The sequence below is a fragment of the Ursus americanus genome, chromosome 23 (genome assembly GCF_024610735.1).
Source record: "Ursus americanus isolate L20-20 chromosome 23, mUrsAme1.1.p, whole genome shotgun sequence".
Lineage (NCBI taxonomy): Eukaryota > Metazoa > Chordata > Mammalia > Carnivora > Ursidae > Ursus > Ursus americanus.
The window spans coordinates 43451577-43468768 of record NC_142149.1 but is presented as its reverse complement, the minus strand read 5'-3'; the positions used below and the strand labels follow the sequence as shown (position 1 = coordinate 43468768).

General features: G+C 49.7%; 1 protein-coding gene across 1 annotated transcript in view; it reads left to right on the top strand.

The window, feature by feature from the left end:
* The first annotated feature begins 3653 nt into the window (after positions 1-3653).
* The window catches only part of PITPNA (phosphatidylinositol transfer protein alpha), a 39176-nt gene continuing 25637 nt past the window's right edge, over positions 3654-17192 (top strand). The window contains exons 1-4 of the mRNA XM_045773560.2: positions 3654-3915; positions 7797-7827; positions 12872-13017; positions 16526-16617. Coding sequence (XP_045629516.1) covers positions 3896-3915; positions 7797-7827; positions 12872-13017; positions 16526-16617 — 289 coding nt within the window. The 5' untranslated portion in view covers positions 3654-3895. The remainder of the gene's footprint in view (positions 3916-7796; positions 7828-12871; positions 13018-16525; positions 16618-17192) is intronic.

Below are 17192 nucleotides of genomic sequence, written 5' to 3'. Positions count from 1 at the left end.
AGTGGCAGGGCTGGGACACTGAGGCATTGGGTGCCAGGGGCTCTGCTCCCACAGTGGGGCTGAGGGCTGCCAGGGGGCCACAGCTGGGCCTTGCTGTGGCACCTGCAGGTGGGGGCTCACTCCTTAGCACAGAGGAAGCAAAGCTTGCTAGAGCAAAAGAGATGTAAGAAACACGACAACTAAAAAGAAAATATGGGAAGAAAAATGTGAACCTTGTTCAGACACTGAACTTCACTAAAAGAAACTGCAAAACAATATTTTCTAGATAATTAGGGAAATCTGAATACGAACTGGGTAGGAGATAATATCAAGAAATTATGAATTTTGGGGCGCCTGGGTGGCTCAGTCGTTAAGCGTCTGCCTTCGGCTCAGGGCGTGATCCCGGGGTCCTGGGATCCCTACTCCGCTGGGAGCCTGTTTCTTCCTCTCCCACTCCCCCTGCTTGTGTTCCCTCTCTCGCTGGCTGTCTCTCTCTCTGTCAAATAAATAAATAAAAATCTTTAAAAAAAAAAAAGAAATTATGAATTTTGTTAAGTATGGTAAGGGCGTTGTGGGTTTTCAAGAAAATATTCCTATTTCTAGAATCACACTGAAACACAGAGGGTTGAGGTGGCACGATGTCTGAGATCTTCTTTAAAATGTTTCAGAAAAGAGATGTCACGAGAGTGGCAACATCTCGCTAACAGCTGAATCTGGGTAAGGAGGACTGGGGGTTCCTTAAGGCCCTCCGTGGCTGCCCCCTGCCCCCGGAACAGAGTTCCCTAGCTCGGGACTCAGTCCCACCTGTGGCGCCCACACATGCCCACTCATGTGCTAACCAGAGGCCCTTGTAGAATCCTGCCTCTGGGCCTTTGCTCATCGTAGTTTCCCTCTGGAGATGCCACTTCCTCTTCCAGTCTGGCTCAAGCGCCGTTGTCCTGGGATGCTTCCCACCGCTCTGCAGCCCGGGAGGACCTGCCTGAGCATGGTTCTTGGTGTCACACACGTTCGCCTTTATCACAAGCTGCCTCGCGTCACTAGTCACAGCTCTGTAAAATGCAAGGCCTCCTCCCTATGAGCAGCTCGAGAGCAGAGGCTGTTTCTCGGCTGTTTCGCTTGTTTTGCTTTTTACTTTCCCCATCGCCCAGCACAGCCTCCAAGCCCCCTTGTCTCAGCTCTTGTTAACGAAGAGCCAGCTCAGCAATAATCCCTCTCGTCAGGCAGGGCTCAGTCTAAACATCGCCTCTTCTAAGAGCCTTCCCTGACCACCCAGCTAATGTCGCCCTGTCCCACCTCTCCATAATGTCTACCCCTACTTGAGGCTATTTCTGTATTTGTTTATATTCCACTTCCCCCCACTGAACAAAGGAAGGACCTGGTTTTTCCAGGTCACCCCTGCATCCTGAGTGCTGAGAAAAAGGCCCAGGATAAGGCCAGGAGCTTAATCAATATTTATCGAGTGAATGAATAAATGTAGTTATCCCAACTAGACTGCAGGCTCCCAGAGGGTAGGTTTTGGTTACTTTCTGGAGAAAGCCAGCACATGGCAATTGTTAAATAACCATTCATTGTTATTATGTAGGAGAAAAGGCCCTATACTGAAGAGTTAGGGGGTCAGGGTCCAGTTAATCTTGGACTCTGCGTCATAATGCCTCTTCTCGGGGCACCTGGGTGGCTCAGTCCGTTAAGTATCTGCCTTTGGCTCGGGTCATGATCCCGGGGTCCTGGGATCGAGCCCTGCATCAGGCTCCCTACTCAAAGGGAGCCTGCTTCTCCCTCTCCTCCCTGTGCATGCTCTCTCTCTCTCTCTCTCTCAAACAAATAAATAAAATCTTAAAAAAAAAACAAAAAAAACACCCCTTCGCTTGGCCTTCCTTCAAGCGGCTTGGATTTCTGGGGCAATCCACGTGCCTGCTTCAGGATTTGGAGAAGGATTGGCCAACATGTGCAATACTCAGGGCTCTGCTGAGGTTCCAGTCATGTCCTGCCAGCAATAGGCCACCTGCTCCACTCTCCCTTCCCAAGTCCCTATCATGGGCAGCCCGCTCACCATCACCTGGCTGTCCCTCAAGTCCAACACTGGAGGCGGCATCTTCCTCTGTGTAAATCTACCGTTCCAGTATTCTCCTGAAGGCAGTACTGTCCACCCAGCTCCCAGGTGAGAAACCTGGGTGGTTTTCTCCCTTTCTCCCTCTCAGCCAGTTAGTCAACAAACCTTACTGATATTACCACTCGAGTTGCTTCCCTCCCCTGTGTCCTTTCCCATCACTGTCCTAGTCCATCTTCACCTGGACTTCTCCAGAGGCTTCCTTATTGGTCTCCCTGCTTCTGCTCTGGCCCCCTCCATCCCCTCTCCACCCACCCCTCAGAGTGAGCCTTCAAACACCAAAGTTGCTTAAAGTTCTTTTTTTAAAGATTTATTTATTTTAGAGAGAGCACGAGAGCAAGAGAGCACTTGTGCATGGGCGAGTGGGGGGGGCAGCAGAGGGAGAGGGAGAGAGAGACTTTTAAGCAGACTCCCTGCTGAGTGTGGAGCCCGGGCTCTGTGTCAAGACCCATGAGATCATGACCTGAGCCGAAATCATCAGTCAGATGCTTAACCGACTGGGCCACCCAGGTGCCCCAAACTTGCTTAAAACTCTTCAAGGGCCTCAGCCCCCGTAGGATGGACTCCAAACACCTTATCATCACCTGCCAGGAAGTGTATTATCTGCCCCCAACCCTCTTCCCACTCTGCCTGGTAAACTCTTCCCCTCCTAGTCCCCTGCAGATCTCAACTTAGAACCTCTTCTTCTGGGGGGGGGGGCACCTGGCTGGCTCAGTCGGTGGAGCATGCGACTCTTCTTTCTGTGTGAGTTCAAGCCCCACGTTTGATCTCTAGGTCAGGAGTTTGAGCACCATGTTGAATGTGGAGATTACTTAAAAAAAAAAAAAAAGAAAGAAATCTTAAGAACAAAACAAAGAAAAAACACAAAAAAATCAAAACCAAACAAACAGAAAAAACAAAAACAAAACAAAACAAAAACCAAAAAACCTTTTCCTCTCCTTCCAGGAAGCTTTTGCTGACCATACCTCCAGTGTAATCCCACCGAGCCTGTGTTTCACCGCTCGCAGCCCTTTTCTCTCAGCGGTCTTGTTCACTCTCTCAACAAAAGCACAGGTTTTGGGTACCCAGCAGGTACTTTGCAAATACTTATTTGACGAATAACATCACACTAAGAGTGCTGGGTGAAAATCGCCATCACATCCTCATTATCGACTTGAGCAAGTCGTTTAACCTCTGCCTCCTCCTCACCTGTAAAGGTGGACAGTAACGGTAACTTTTTCTGTTAGAAATGTCTTGAGGAGTCAAGCACTTTTAGAAGAGCATCTGCACGTAAATTTGGCAATCTTTAATGTTTTCTTGGCACAACCCTTTCCTGGATCTCAACCCTCCGCACCGAGGAGACCGTGCGTACAGGAACAGAACACTCACACCTAGGTCCCCACCCAACACCGCGATGTCTGCTCCGTCTACTGCCAGGGTCTTGCGCCCGCTGGGGGCCCACCTCGGACGCCGAAGCCGACGCCACGGCCCATTTAAGGACGGGAGGGGGCGGGCCCGAGAAGGCTCCGCCTCCGCGCTGAGGTCAGCGCGCACCGCTGCGTGTGACGCTCTGGTTGCCGCAGAGACGCCCCGCCCCCGCGCGGCGCTGCGGAACCGGAGCTCCGGGCGGCGTCGGCAGCGGCGCGGGAGTCGGCAAGGCCCGGGCGGCAGGAGCCAGCGCGGCGACCGCAGCGAGAGCGGCGGGGACTGAGCAGACCACGACGAAGGCGCACAGGCAGCCGGGCCGGGCCGGGCCACGGGGAGAGCGGCCGCCGGGAAGCGGGCGGGAGGCCGGGCGGGCAGCGGGCAGCCGCCGAGCTGCGGAGCGACATGGTGCTGCTCAAGGAGTAGTGAGTGTCCGGCGGGCCGTGCGGAAGCGGGGAGGAAGGGAGAGTCGGGGATGACGACCAGGGAGCTTGATGGCCTGGCGGAGGGGATGCAGCGGCCGGACGGGGCCCGAGGGGATGGAGAGCAATGGATGGGCTGTTGGTCGGCCCAGCAGGGGCTGAGGGGACCGTGAGGGCCGGACAGGGCCTGAGATGGGGCCAACGGGGATAGAGAGATACAGACAGCTCCTGAGGTGGGGCCTGAGGAACCGTGAGGGCCGGATAGGCCTGAGAGGAGAGGCCAAGGGGACAAGAGGGCTGGGCAGGGCCTGAGATGGGGTCAAGGGGACAGTGAGAGCCAACAAGGCATGAGAAGGGGCTGAGGGGATGGAGATGTGGGGCGGTCATACAGTGGGGCTGAGGAACGGAGGGGCCCGCCAGAACTGCAGGAGTGGCTGAGGGGACTGGCGGGAGAAGAGGAGTAGGCTTCAGGGACCAAGGAGCAGTTAGGCAGCTTCAGGAATGGAGCTGAGATGATGGGGAGGAGTGTGAGGGGAACCTGGAGTATGAGTGGCTGCCCTAGGCATCAGGGGAAGGATTGTAATAAGTTCACACAGGAAAAGAAGCAGGAAGTTAGGGCCAGGCTTGGGTCACAGAGGAAGGGTCTAAAAAGATAGCAGAGGGGACTGGTGGCATGACGTGGTGCCCAGGTGGTAGGTGCAGAGGAGGGGGTACTTGGAAAGAATCTTAGGATGTTTACTTGGGACTTGGGAACACTTGGGTGAGGAGTCCAGAAAATATTGGGGAGGAGCTGATTTGTGGGAGTTAGAGTGATGGAGAGGGCTGGGATGTTACCAGGGCAGAGGACAGTTTAGAGAGGGAATGTTTGTGAATATAATAAATATACATATTGGAATGGGGCTTGGGTAGAATGCCCTGTCTCGAGGGCATTCTCAGTCTTGGTGCAAAGAGATAGAGAAATTGCTTTGTGGAATTGAGGAATATCCCCATAAAGTCATTAATTGATAAGAGACAGTGAACGGTGAGGAAGTTCTTGAGTAGTGACTGGGGTGGGAAACTAGTGACTTCTGGTAGGTGTTGCAGAAAGATAGACTTGCTCCTGAAATCCAAGGGATTAGATGACAGAGTGGAATGTTTAAATTGCTAAATCTTTCAAACACTAGATGACTGATCACTGAAGCTCATGGTTCCAAGTAAACATTTCAAGACTTTTTATTTTCCCCAAAGAGGAGAGACTGAATGTGTATGTGCAGAATTTACAGTGAAACTGCTTTGCTGGAGGGGAAGGCAGGTGGGCAGCATTAGGTCAGAAGCCCAGAAGTCCAGAAGTGGGAGATGTCCCAGTAGAGAGCAACTGGTAGAACTCAGTTGGTACCCTGGCAGGTGTGCAGAGGGCTGTTTCCATTTTGTCATTGAAGGCACTTTGCCCCATTCCATCTGGCTTGCTCCTCGGAGGTGGTTAGGACATTTAGGACATAGTGTGGAGTTTTGGATAACAAAGGGGGCAGAGACCCAGGTGTCATCCCAGCTTGACACTTCATCTGAACAGCATCATTTTGAAGCCCCTCCACTTCTAGCTCTTGACATCCAGGATGATGTTGATCCAGAGCTCCGAGCTTTATATGGTGAGAGGAAGAACCTCGGGATCCCAGCAGGAGGAGGGAGTGGTACACTTTGGATTTTATTATTTATTTGTTATTTATTTTTTAAAAGATTATATTTATTTATTTTAGAGAGAGAGAGAGTGAGTTGGGACGGGGGGGGGAGGGAATCTCAAGCAGATTCAGTGCTGAGCGTGGAGCCTGATGCGGGACTTGATCTCAGGACCCCACGATCATGACCTGAGCCGATATCAGGAGTTGGATGTTCAACTGACTGAGCCACCCAGGTGCCCCAGCACTTTGGATTTTAATCTTGACCGTCCAGACAACAGGCTTTTCCCATTCTCCTGATCTTTTTTTCTCTTCCCAAATTGAATCCCAGAGTCTACAGAAACCTGTAGTTCTGTGAAGAAGGTCAGGCAGGTCAGGGACCTTCAGAAGAGGTCTGAGTGAGTTTTGAAGAGAGGTCCTTCCTTCCCATTCTTTGTTCTTCTACCCTTGAAGCCTGCCAGGGAAAGGTCCCAGGTGCTGGGGATGCAGAGCCTGCTTGGCATCCGCGTTTCCTTCCTGCCTGACTTGTGCCCTGCGTGTGCGTCCTGGGGCAGGGGCTGAGGAGGGGGGCATCTGAGACGCTTGGCAGTGGCTGCAGTGCTGCAGCTCTGAGAAGGGTGGAAGTGAAGGTCACACTGAAGTGAGTACAGTTCCAGTCTCAGCCCAGCACTGCCCCTGTGGCCCTGTCCTTTGGAATTGCACTCTATTGCTGCTGAAGTCGTTTTCCTCCTAAGGAGCCAGGGAGAAATGTCTGGGCATGCAGTTTTCATGTAAGCAGCCTCAGAGTGTCCTGTCAGGAACTGGCTGATGCTGGTCTCTTTTGGGGGAGACTTGGTGCCCACCAAGGGCCTGAAGTTTTCCCTGTTGATTTTTCTGACACTTCCTCTAACAGGATTCTCCTTGATTTGATTTCTGCAAATTCTTGGATGTGATTCTTACCGCTGTTCTTGAAGATAAAAGGCATATTGTTTTCTAGGAAGTTCCTTCTGAGGGTGCAGAAATTGTGGCCTCCAAGTTGAAAGTATTTTTCTGCACTGTTGACTTTCTTTAATGGGAGGAGGGCATTCGTGGCAGCATCCAGTAACCTGCAGGATTTCTATTACTGGGGTCATTCCGGAGGAGGGGGGTTAGCAGGCGATAAGGACTTGAAGCCCATTTTGGTTTTCCTGCTACTTTTCTGCTCTGTGCCTTGCCTTTAGTGTGGTGTTTTTCTCAGACCCCTGTGTGGTTCTTGCTACCTGGGGGACATTCGTGGGTCTAGAAAATAGTGAGCGGACTATTTACCAGCCTGGAACACAGATCCCAATTGTCAGAACCACTGCATAGGAAGGAGTACATAGCAGCTCGTGCTTCACCAAGCGTGCAAGGTGCAGAAGGTTCCAGTGGGTTCCAGCTAAGGTCTGGGAACTGAGAATCTAAGCTCGGGAGCTGGCATAATTTGTATGAATACAACCAAGTGGTGTTGTCTCAACTGTCTGACCTCACAGCTTTGATCTGGGTCCTGGCTGTTGCTCTGCCATCAGCCCTCGTACCTCTCTAGAATTCCAACTGGTTTGGGACCTTGCTGGCCATGGCTTTTCTGTCAGGTTACTGGTGGTACCTCCAACAATGGGTGTTCATTGAAATGGAGAAGAAAAAACAGTCAGTTGGGGTGCCTTTGGACAGCTTTGGAGGTCAGGACATAAGGAGAGTGTCTGCTCTTGGTGGCTTTGTGACAGTAGCTTGTATTGCAGTGTCCTGCCCCAGAGTAGAGATAGTTGGTGTATGCTCTTACGGTGATTAAGCTTCGAAAGAGCATGGCCCCATCCTAGCCTTCCACCTTGAGGGCTACTGTTAGGAGATTGGGCCCATAGAGATGAAATCCCCAGGACCTGATTCTTCAGCTCTGACTCTTCATCTTGGCTTCAGAGTTTGCAGGGACGGGTCCTGGTTTTGCTGGGAAAGATGTTAGTGGGGGAGAGGGAGAAAAGGACAGCTCCAAATGTGAGTCAGAGGCCTGGGAAGTAGCTGGTAGAGGGACAGATTTGCACTGAATCATAGGGTTCTAAATGGGACCTGAAGGGCACAGATGATCCTGCCTCAAAGCACTCAGGGGGCCCTTCTCTGCTGAGTTTTTGACAGTGAGTATATGTCATGTGCAACAAAACATTTAACGCTGTTCTAAGATGATGCTGTAGGAACCTTGGGCAGCCTTCAGAGCCTGAAGTTGATACTGTTTTCCCTCTCTTGTAGTCGAGTCATCCTGCCTGTGTCTGTAGATGAGGTAAGTTCCTTTTCTTCCTTTTTATTCATAGTTGTATATAATTGCTTGTGACCATTAGCTAAGTTGGGCTCCAAGTGGCCCATACTCTTCACGTGGTTTTCATGGCTGTTCTAACTTAGAGATAATCAGTACTTGATGAGAATTTTCCTGGTGCCACTTTCTGTCGAAGGAAGTCACTTATTTTTTATATCTGTGCAAACTGCCGTAAGCTGTTGGCCTGCTAGGTGACTTTGACTAGAGGCTGAACAAGCCCCTTTACCTGCTAGGGCTGGATTCTGTTGGGACATTTTATTGAGGGGATTCAGTGTGCGAGGGGATTTCTGGGACCTCCATGACACAACTGGGAAGTGTGCCTGGCTCTGGTTGTGCAACAGACTAGTAGGGCGGGAAATCTCTGAGGCCTTCCCTAGCCACATTCTAGGTGACTGCTGGGAAGACCAAGGCCCAGAATCCTTTTACAAAGGGCAGGGAATAACAAATGGGCTTGGCTTGCCCTCTGTCCTTTTATAGTTTTAGGCCCAATGTTCCTGTGTATGGGGACCTGGTAGAATTTGCCACCAGAAGGTTCATAGGCCATGCTGACTCAGAATAGTCTCTTGGACAGCAGAAAACTGTCATACAGCCTCCCTTGGCCCACCCTTTCTTTGAACTTCCTCGACTCTCCTCTCCTGGCGCAGCCTGTTCTTTAAACCCCCCCCCCCCCCCCCCCCGCCCAGCTTCTAGCCAGGCTCCAGTTTGGGTGAAGTTTGTCAGCCAGTGTGGTGCCCTCAGTCATCGTCTTTCCTGTGGTGTTAGCATGAAGCTTCTGTGATAACTTACACTCTGTTCCAAATATGAAATGGACCTTTGAAAAATGAAATCAGGCCAACAGAGGCTGCAGCACACTTTAGATGAGACAAAAGTCGAGCTTCCTGACCCCAAAAGAGGTGGGCAGGCATTAGCCCCCTAGAGGATTGTCTCCTGTGGTGGGCTACATATCTGATAAAAGCTGTGGAGATCTGGGGGAAGGAGCCAAAGGTGGGCCTCGGACACACTCTGGGAGTTTTGGGAGAGGAGCATAAGAGAAACGAGACTGGGAAGCTGGGGAAAGGGCCTGGAAAGGATAGGTGTTGCTGTCCCTGGAGGCACCTGACATGTACCTGGGTCCTGGGAAACGTGTGCTTAGGCTAACAAGTGTTGGCTTGGGGGCGTTCCTGTTAACCCACATCCTTTGGGGACCTTGCTCTCTTTGTGAAAAATAAAAGCAGTGATTTTCCAAACCAGGAAGCCAAGCGGGAAGGCCCAGCATGTCCCTTGCCCTAAAACTCACCTCTTGGGGGGTCCAATAAGTCTCTCTCTCTGCTGTAGAGATGATTCCACTCCCCAAGTCAGGAAGATGTCTCCCAAAACTTGGGAGTACCTCAGTGCATTTCAGGGTGAAATAGGTCTTTTCACAGGGAGTATCTTGATTGAACAAGGATGGAAATGTTTCTGAGAAGTGTGGCCCATCCAGGAGAGCCGGCACTGCTTGGGAGCAGTAGTGGCTGCTCTGCAGTGAGCCTGGAGATTACTTACGATGGGGCCAAGCATGGAGGAAAAGAGGAACTCACCTTGAGAGCATCTGCAATTGGCAGGGTTTTTTTTTGTAGTATTGCGGAAGTGATGGGGATGGGTGAACAGACCCTCAAGTCCAAGCAGAAGTTTGGGAAGTAAGTGCTGGTTAGGATTCATCTTTATGCCTGGGAATGGTCAGCCTGTTCTCAGCTAGAAACCGCTGATGAGAAAGCAAGTGCATGGCCTGGGTAGGGGGAAGCAGGAGCTGCTTTTCTAAGATTTTTTATTTTTAAGTAATCTCTACACCCAACATGGGGCTTCAACTTAAAACCCTGAGATCAAGAGTTGTACGCTCCACTGATTGAGCCAGCCGGTGCCCTGGAGCTGCTTTTCTGATGGCTTGAACCTTAATTCCAGAAGATCAGAAAATCTTGAATGGGGAAGCCAAAGAAGAAACAAGTAATGATCAGCTCTTTCATTCTTTATCAGTAGCCCCATCCTGAGTCATGGTTCCCATGGGAACAGCCCAGCATCAGTGACTTCCTAATTGAAGGCCTTGATTTGAGGCCCTCAGGGCTGGCTCACTGGCTTGCTTGCTTTCCTTCCTCCTTTCCTTCTTTTTAACATTTATTTATTTAAGTAATCTTTACACCGAATGTAGGGCTTGAAACCATGACCTTGAGAGGAGTTGCATTGCTCTTCCCACTGAGCCAGTCAGGCGCCCCTCCTCAGGGCTTTCTGATGTAGTTTGGGAAAGAGAAGAAAGAGAAAAGAGAAGGCCATGGCTTTATAACCATCCTGATGGTCTGAATCAATATTTTGGGGTGGAATTAGCTTCTGTCTGGCCAGAGACTTTGGCCTAATATGGTATAGGGTTTCTAGAAGTTCTGCTGCAGAGCGAGAAAGCCCTGGCTGTTTGACAAGGGTGTGTCCACCGGTGGTTCCTGGCTTAGACAGGCCCACCCTTTTCCATGTGGGCAGAGCTGGTTTACTTTCCATTGCCAGAGATGTGTGTGTGGTACCATCCCCATGTGGTACCTGGCCTGACAGGGTCATGGGAGTGGGACCAACAGCTGTGCTGTTATTCATGATAATGTTTTTTGTCAGTGTCTCAGGCCCACCTGCTGCATCTCCCTGGGCTGCCACTCCCAGTGATAGAGTCTCTTGTTTTTCTTAGCTGAGTGTCATAGTTCTTTGGGACGAGGGCAGGCATCATTGCCCTAGGCCTGAGGAGGCTGGAATCCCGATCTTCTCTTCTTGGGGCTCTTTATCTGGTGTAATGATCTGACCCCCACCCTTTCCCAGGATATGGAGCCAGTGTGCCAAAGGGGGGCCTTTGCCATGGAAAGTGTCCCTCACTTGTAGCTTACGAGGCCAGCCTTACTTAACCCCTTTGGATTAACAAACTGCCTTCACTTGTCTCATTGGGATTAAAGGATCAGAATATCAAGAGAGATTAAAGGGGGAAGATGCCAGCCCAGCAGACTGATCCTCTTAGAGCTTGCCCTCTGATTCCTGCATCAGATGAGGAACCAAATGAAGGGGATTAGTCTGCCTGGGGCCCCCCCCCAAACAGCAGCACCAGCCGACAACCCAGTCCCCTCCACCAGGCCCTTTCTTCAGCCTGCCCTTTAGGATTGCTGAGTCAGTGGTTAGATGTTCTTATGACTCTTCTCTAAAACAGTTAATGTTCCTTCTTAGGAACCCCTAGCTTAGTCAAACCCTGACCCACTTGATAGGGGTTTTCATGTCACCTCAGCCAAGGGCTGGACTTGGAAAGGCGCAGAGACAGCTTGGTGATCCCGGGGGGCATTGAGGCAGCACTGATGTTGCTCAGGATTAGGAAGGTCAAGGTGACTGGCTGTCGCCCAGATGTTCCTCTTTATGGGATTAACTGAGCCTTCATCGCTTGCCTGGGCCTTTCCTTGGCATTTTGTACTGGGTTTTTACTTTGGAAGTTAGGGCTCTTTCAATTTTATGGTGAACAGTGAATTGTCCTGGTGTGCTGCTTCCCCTTCCGGACTTTGCCCAGAAATTTCTCTGCAGTCCTTATGAAGCTGCCCAGTAAAGCAGGCTTCCAAGTTTGAGGTGAAGCAGCCCTGGAAGCTGCCTCTGCTCTGTGCTCTTGTAGACAGTGGTGTCATTGGCAGCTGTCCAGAGATGCACCCTCTCTGGTTTAATCTCAAAAGGAGAAAAGCCCTTGTCTGTCACTCCTGGGAGTCCCAGGAGTTTGGGGAGGGGATGTAGAGGGTGAGGAAAACCTTACACCCCCAACGTAATCAAGTACCTTTTTTTTCTCATACTCCCTAAACTGTTGTTCCTGGTTGCGCTGGTGGTGATAGGGAAAATGCATCCTTTGGTATAGATGTAACGTTCTGTATTAACTGTTGCTGTTCGTTCTTTTTGTCTCATTTTCCCCTCCAAACAGCTTCCTTCAAAGAGCAGGGAGCAGAAGGACCAGGCCTGGGCGGTGCTCAGGTCATTGGTCCTAACGCTGAGTTGTCCTGAGAGGGTTAGAGGAGGCCAGTAATCTCAACTGATGACTTGCTAGGGTGGCCCGTGACCCAAATAAAGGAAAACTAGGTCCTTCCATCTAGTAAGTGCCAACCAGAGGGTGCACTTGTCAAATTGGGATTAAAGGTCCATACTGTGGGGTAGGAATCTGTGTTACCCATTATGGGAAACAGGGCACTTGCTTCAGCCCTACCAGGATTCTGGAAAGCATCTGGAGGTTTGGTTGCCTGCAAGACTGTTCTCTGAGCTGCTGGCAGGGTGACGAGCTGCACGACACTGGAGAAAAGATAAGTAGATGAGCCAGTTTACAGCAGAGGTTGTGAATTTCACAGAGCACTGGGCAACTTTCTTTCTTTTTTTTTTTTTTAAGATTTTATTTATTTATGTGACAGAGAGACAGCCAGCGAGAGAGGGAACACAGCAGGGGAGTGGGAGAGGAAGAAGCAGACTCCCAGCAGAGTAGCCCGATGTGGGACTCGATCCCGGAACGCCGGGATCACGCCCTGAGCCGAAGGCAGACGCTTAACAACTGCGCTACCCAGGCGCCCCATGGGCAACTTTCTTGAACAAGAAGTTCATGTGTGAGGATCTGCTTAGATGAGTGGGATAAAGAGACTTCTAGCAGCCAACCCAGACCTTGTTTTAAGGTCTTAATACCAGAGGCAGATTCAGGGAAAAGGCAACCTCGAACTCTATAATGTGTTTTCTGGATAGTGGTATGAGGTTAAGTATATTCACCTGCCTCCTTAAGCCTGATGGAGGATGTAAATGTGGGAAGGAGGAAATTAAGCACATCTGATAGCTAAGGAGAGGCCACGGAGCAGTGTTTGTAGTTGCTGTGGGTAGATTTGGGCAAGGTCCCATGTGGAACTGCAGAATGAGGGGGGTGCAGGGGGGATCCCAGAGTGATCTCATTGAACAGTTGCTGGCAACTGGACTGTGTGCACCTGTTGAGAATTCTGCCCTGACAGTAACTCCTGTTTCTCTGTCCCTCTAGTATCAAGTAGGGCAGCTGTATTCTGTGGCTGAGGCCAGCAAAAATGAAACGGGTGGCGGAGAAGGCGTGGAGGTCCTGGTCAACGAGCCCTATGAGAAGGACGGTGAGAAAGGCCAGTACACACACAAGATCTACCACTTGCAGAGGTATGTGGCTGAGCAGTAGAGCCAGGAGGCAGCCAGGTATTGAAGTGGCGATAGTGGATAATTGGGGGTGTTTCCGGGTTATTAGCTGTTGCTCAGGTTGCTTCACCTGTGAGAGTGGGTGTTTGCTCATTTAAAGGTTTTTTTTTTTTTTTACATTTTTTTAAACTAAAATACTTGCCCCAACCAGGCTCCTAGTCCTCAAAGGTGGTAGAGTTTCGTTTCTTAGCGTTTAGTTCTTAGCTGTCTGTGAGCAGAGGGGTGAGTGCGTGCGCGTACAGTACGTATGTGTGTAATGGGTGTTCCATTTTCTTTATTGTTCTCTGACGTACACGGGATCAAACTGTACATACTGTTCTTGACTTTGCTCCTTTGTTGCCTGTCATCATAGCTCCTTCCACTGTCAGTGTATTCTTCCCTGTTCATTTAGAGTGCGCCTGGCAGCGTGCTGTGCACATGCGCAGTAGCTGGTTTCACCAGTCCTCCCTTGATGGATGTTCATGGTCATTTCCAGGTGTCGACATACAGTATTCCCGTAAGATTCCTCCTACAAAATCTTTTGCTGTACTTACATGTGTAAATTTAGAGTAAATGCCCCTAGAAGTGAAATTGTGGGGCAGGTAGTATTTTAAATTCTGATATTGTGAAATCAGTTACCAGAGAAATTTTGGTACTTCTCTGTGGATCAAAGGCATAAATATTTAAAAGTGACTCTGATTTACATACCAAAATCCGTAGCAAGCCGCACAAATTTGCTGCATCTCTAATTGAAACAGTAATATTTCAGTAGACTATAAGCTGACACAAAGGCGTGGAAAGCCATAGTAAACATACACCAGCTTGGGACACCTGGGTGGCTCAGTCGGTTAAGTGTCTCCCTTTGTCTCAGGTCATCATCCCAGTGTCGTCTGATCGAGTCCCACACGGGGCACCCTGCTCAGCAGGGAGCCTGCTTCTCCCTCTCCCACTCCCCCTACTTGTGTGCACGCTCTCTCTCTCTCTCTGACAAATAAATAAAATCTTAAAAAAAAAACTAAAACAAAAAAAAACATACACCAGCTTGAATGGAAGTTGGACCAAGCTAGGTTTAGAAGCTATCCAGTACTGGAAAAAATAAACCTGATAAAACTTTTTTAACTGTGGTAAAATATACATAACACAAAATTCACCATTTTTACCATTTTTTAAAAGATTTATTTATTTGATAGAGAGAGAGCACAAAAGCAGGGTGTGGGGAGAGCAGAGGGAGAGAGAATCCTAAGCAGACTCTGTGCTGAGCGCAAAGCCCGCTGAGGGGCTTGATCCCAAGACCCTGAGATCACAACCTGAGCCGAAACCAAGAGTTGGCTGACTGCACCACCCAGGCAGCCCCACCCCCCCCTTTTTTTTTTTTTACCATTTTTAAGTTCAGTGGCAGTAAGTACATTCACATTGCTGTGCAATATAAACCAGGATCTTAATTTCTAGTCACTGAACTGACTAGAAATGAAACCAATTTCATTTTCATTTGGTAAAATCCCTGATTTAGCGTCGTCTGGTGCTCTGGAGCTATACAAGTGCTGTAGAGGTCACGGATTTCGTGAGAGCTGGAACCAGGAGGAGGGCAGCACTGTGAAGTGGGGGAAATCTCACCATGATCCCACTTCCTTGCCATCGTGCTCTTTTTCCGCCATGTCTTCTCTTTGTCCTCCTCCATCCCTACTGAGTTGACTGCCAGCCAGTCCTTACTGAGCAGTTGATCAGAATGAGGCTCGGGATATGCCTTTCCCATAGTGCATTTGTGTTTTTTTAAAGAGGACTTTGCAAACAGTGAGGTTGGTAGAAGGGGCTGATGGGTTCCTTATGACTCAGTTGGTCCAACCAAAGTATTAGAGAGGAGGTCTGTACATGTGGAGGGTGGGACTTGTCTTACCCTCTTCCTTAAAAGAGAGGGAGTAAACTTTGAGCTGCCACCACTACTCTTTACTTAACCCCAAAACCCTCAACTACAAAAACCAAATCAAAACCAGCAGTGCTGAACGCTGTGACCACCTCTCCTCATTAGGATCAAAGCCTTCCTGTCAGCCAGCTGGTTGCTGCAGTCAGAAACATGGGTTCCCCACCCCTCATATCAAATCAGGTCCTTTTGACTCCAACTCCTTAGTATCTCCAGTGCTTCCGTTTTCTTCCATCATCTCTTGCCTGGATTACTAGAGCGCCTCCTGACTGCCCTCCCTGCTTTCCATTTCTCTGCACAACTTCCAGTGTTCTATCCAGATAGATCTGTTGCTGGCTTAGATAGATCTGGATGGCTTTCCTTAGCCCTTGGGATAAAGTCCAGACTCCTTTTTAACGTAACTTGCAAGATCTTTTATGACCTAGCCTCTGCATGTTCTCTTGTAGTCCCTGCCTCATACCTTGCACCAGCCACTCCACACTTCTCTCCCTTTCTCCCAGGTTTTCCCACCCCGCTCCCATCCTTTTATCTAGCTCAGTCCTGCTCATGCTCTACTCCATGTGGTCATTTAATTCCTAGTCTCCCTGAGGAGCCTCCCCACGTACCGTGCCTCCCGCACCACATTCTCCCAGTGCCTTGCCCCCCAGAGCCCAGTGCTCACCCACTGTGGCACACACTTTCAGTGCTGTCCTCTGCCTGGTTAGGTAGATTCCCCACTAGAATGTAAGCTTCATGAAGTCAGGAGCCATGTCTGTGTGATTTCTGTAGGTATCCTGGTGCCTGGCACACAGGAAGACTTAACTTGAATGAGTGTGGCAGTGAGTGAATGAATCTCAGAGGGTTGTTCTGAGTGCCTGGGTTAGCTCTCTGCCGGGCTTAGATCTTTTGTTTTAGCCCTCAGACACTAAAGCGGATGAGATTGTTGGAGCCTAGTAAAGACTGCATAGATTACCAGTTAAAAACGAAGGAAGAGGAATATATGCATCTTTAAAACAAACAAACAAAAAGGCTCATACTTGTACGTGCTGTTCTGTAACCTGAGACAAAAAGAATTGAGTAGAAGAAATATTTTGTCCTGGGAGGCAGATAGCCCTGAGGCCCTCCTGGCCTCCCAGAACTGATGACAGCAGATCAGATCAGCTTGGATCCCATATTCCAAGTCCATCGGCCAGTCACTGTGGCCCGTAAACCAAGACTGTTCCACTCTTGAAGGTACCCCATCCTTGGCAGTGTGTAGTATAAAACCCTGGGCCCAGTGAGCTCAGTTATGGGTCATGATAACGTAAGGACTGATAAGCCATGGCAGGTAGCCAAGGGTCCCGCCTGCCGCCCGGTTCCGGATGGGAGGTCAGATGCTGGGGCGAGTTGTGGGTGGATGTTAGTAGACAACTGAGTTTGGGTGTCAGGATCCCAAAGGGTAGCTTCTCACACAGAAGAGTAACCTGCTTAGCTCATGGAAACTTGCTTGCCAACCCCACTGAAGAGGCTGGAGCTATGGGCTGAAGAATGTGATGTAAAAGCCCATTGTCTTCTCTGTTCTCCGTTTTTCTTCATGACCGCCTTTTCTTACCACAGCAAAGTGCCCACATTTGTTCGAATGCTAGCCCCAGAGGGAGCCCTGAATATACACGAAAAAGCGTGGAACGCCTACCCTTACTGCAGAACTGGTAAGTGCACACGTGGTCAGAAGCTGGGGTTTGGGCCCCAAGGTAGACGAAGGGTGTGGTCAGGTAGGCCCCAGTGGTGGCCATGAATTAGGGTTGTGTGTCCCACCTTTATTTTCCAGATTAAGTCAATGAAAGGATGAGCGTGGGGACCCCCTCAGGCTGGTGGTGGGCGTCAGTGTTGTCTAGCTCGGTTCGGCAGCCGTCTGGCTGGGAACCACCGACTAGTCATAGCCTGAGGTGGCACAGAAGCAGCCCCTCTTGGTTGGGATGTTATAATAGTAACGATTGCTTTTACTGATTACAAAAGTAGGGTTCTCTGTTTAAATTGTGGAAAATACATACAAACAGAAGAAAATAATCACCCAGGATTCTCCCATTTCCAGATAGTCAGTGTTGACATTTTGGTGTCTTTTATCTAATCCTTTTTTAATGCTTACATGTTTATCTCCAGACACATTTTTAAGACAAATTTTAGATCAAATCATACTAATTCTTAAATTGCTCATTTTTTACTTAGAATCTTTCCCGTCGCTGTGTAGTCTACTACTTTTTAAATTTATAGCGTCTGCGTAGTG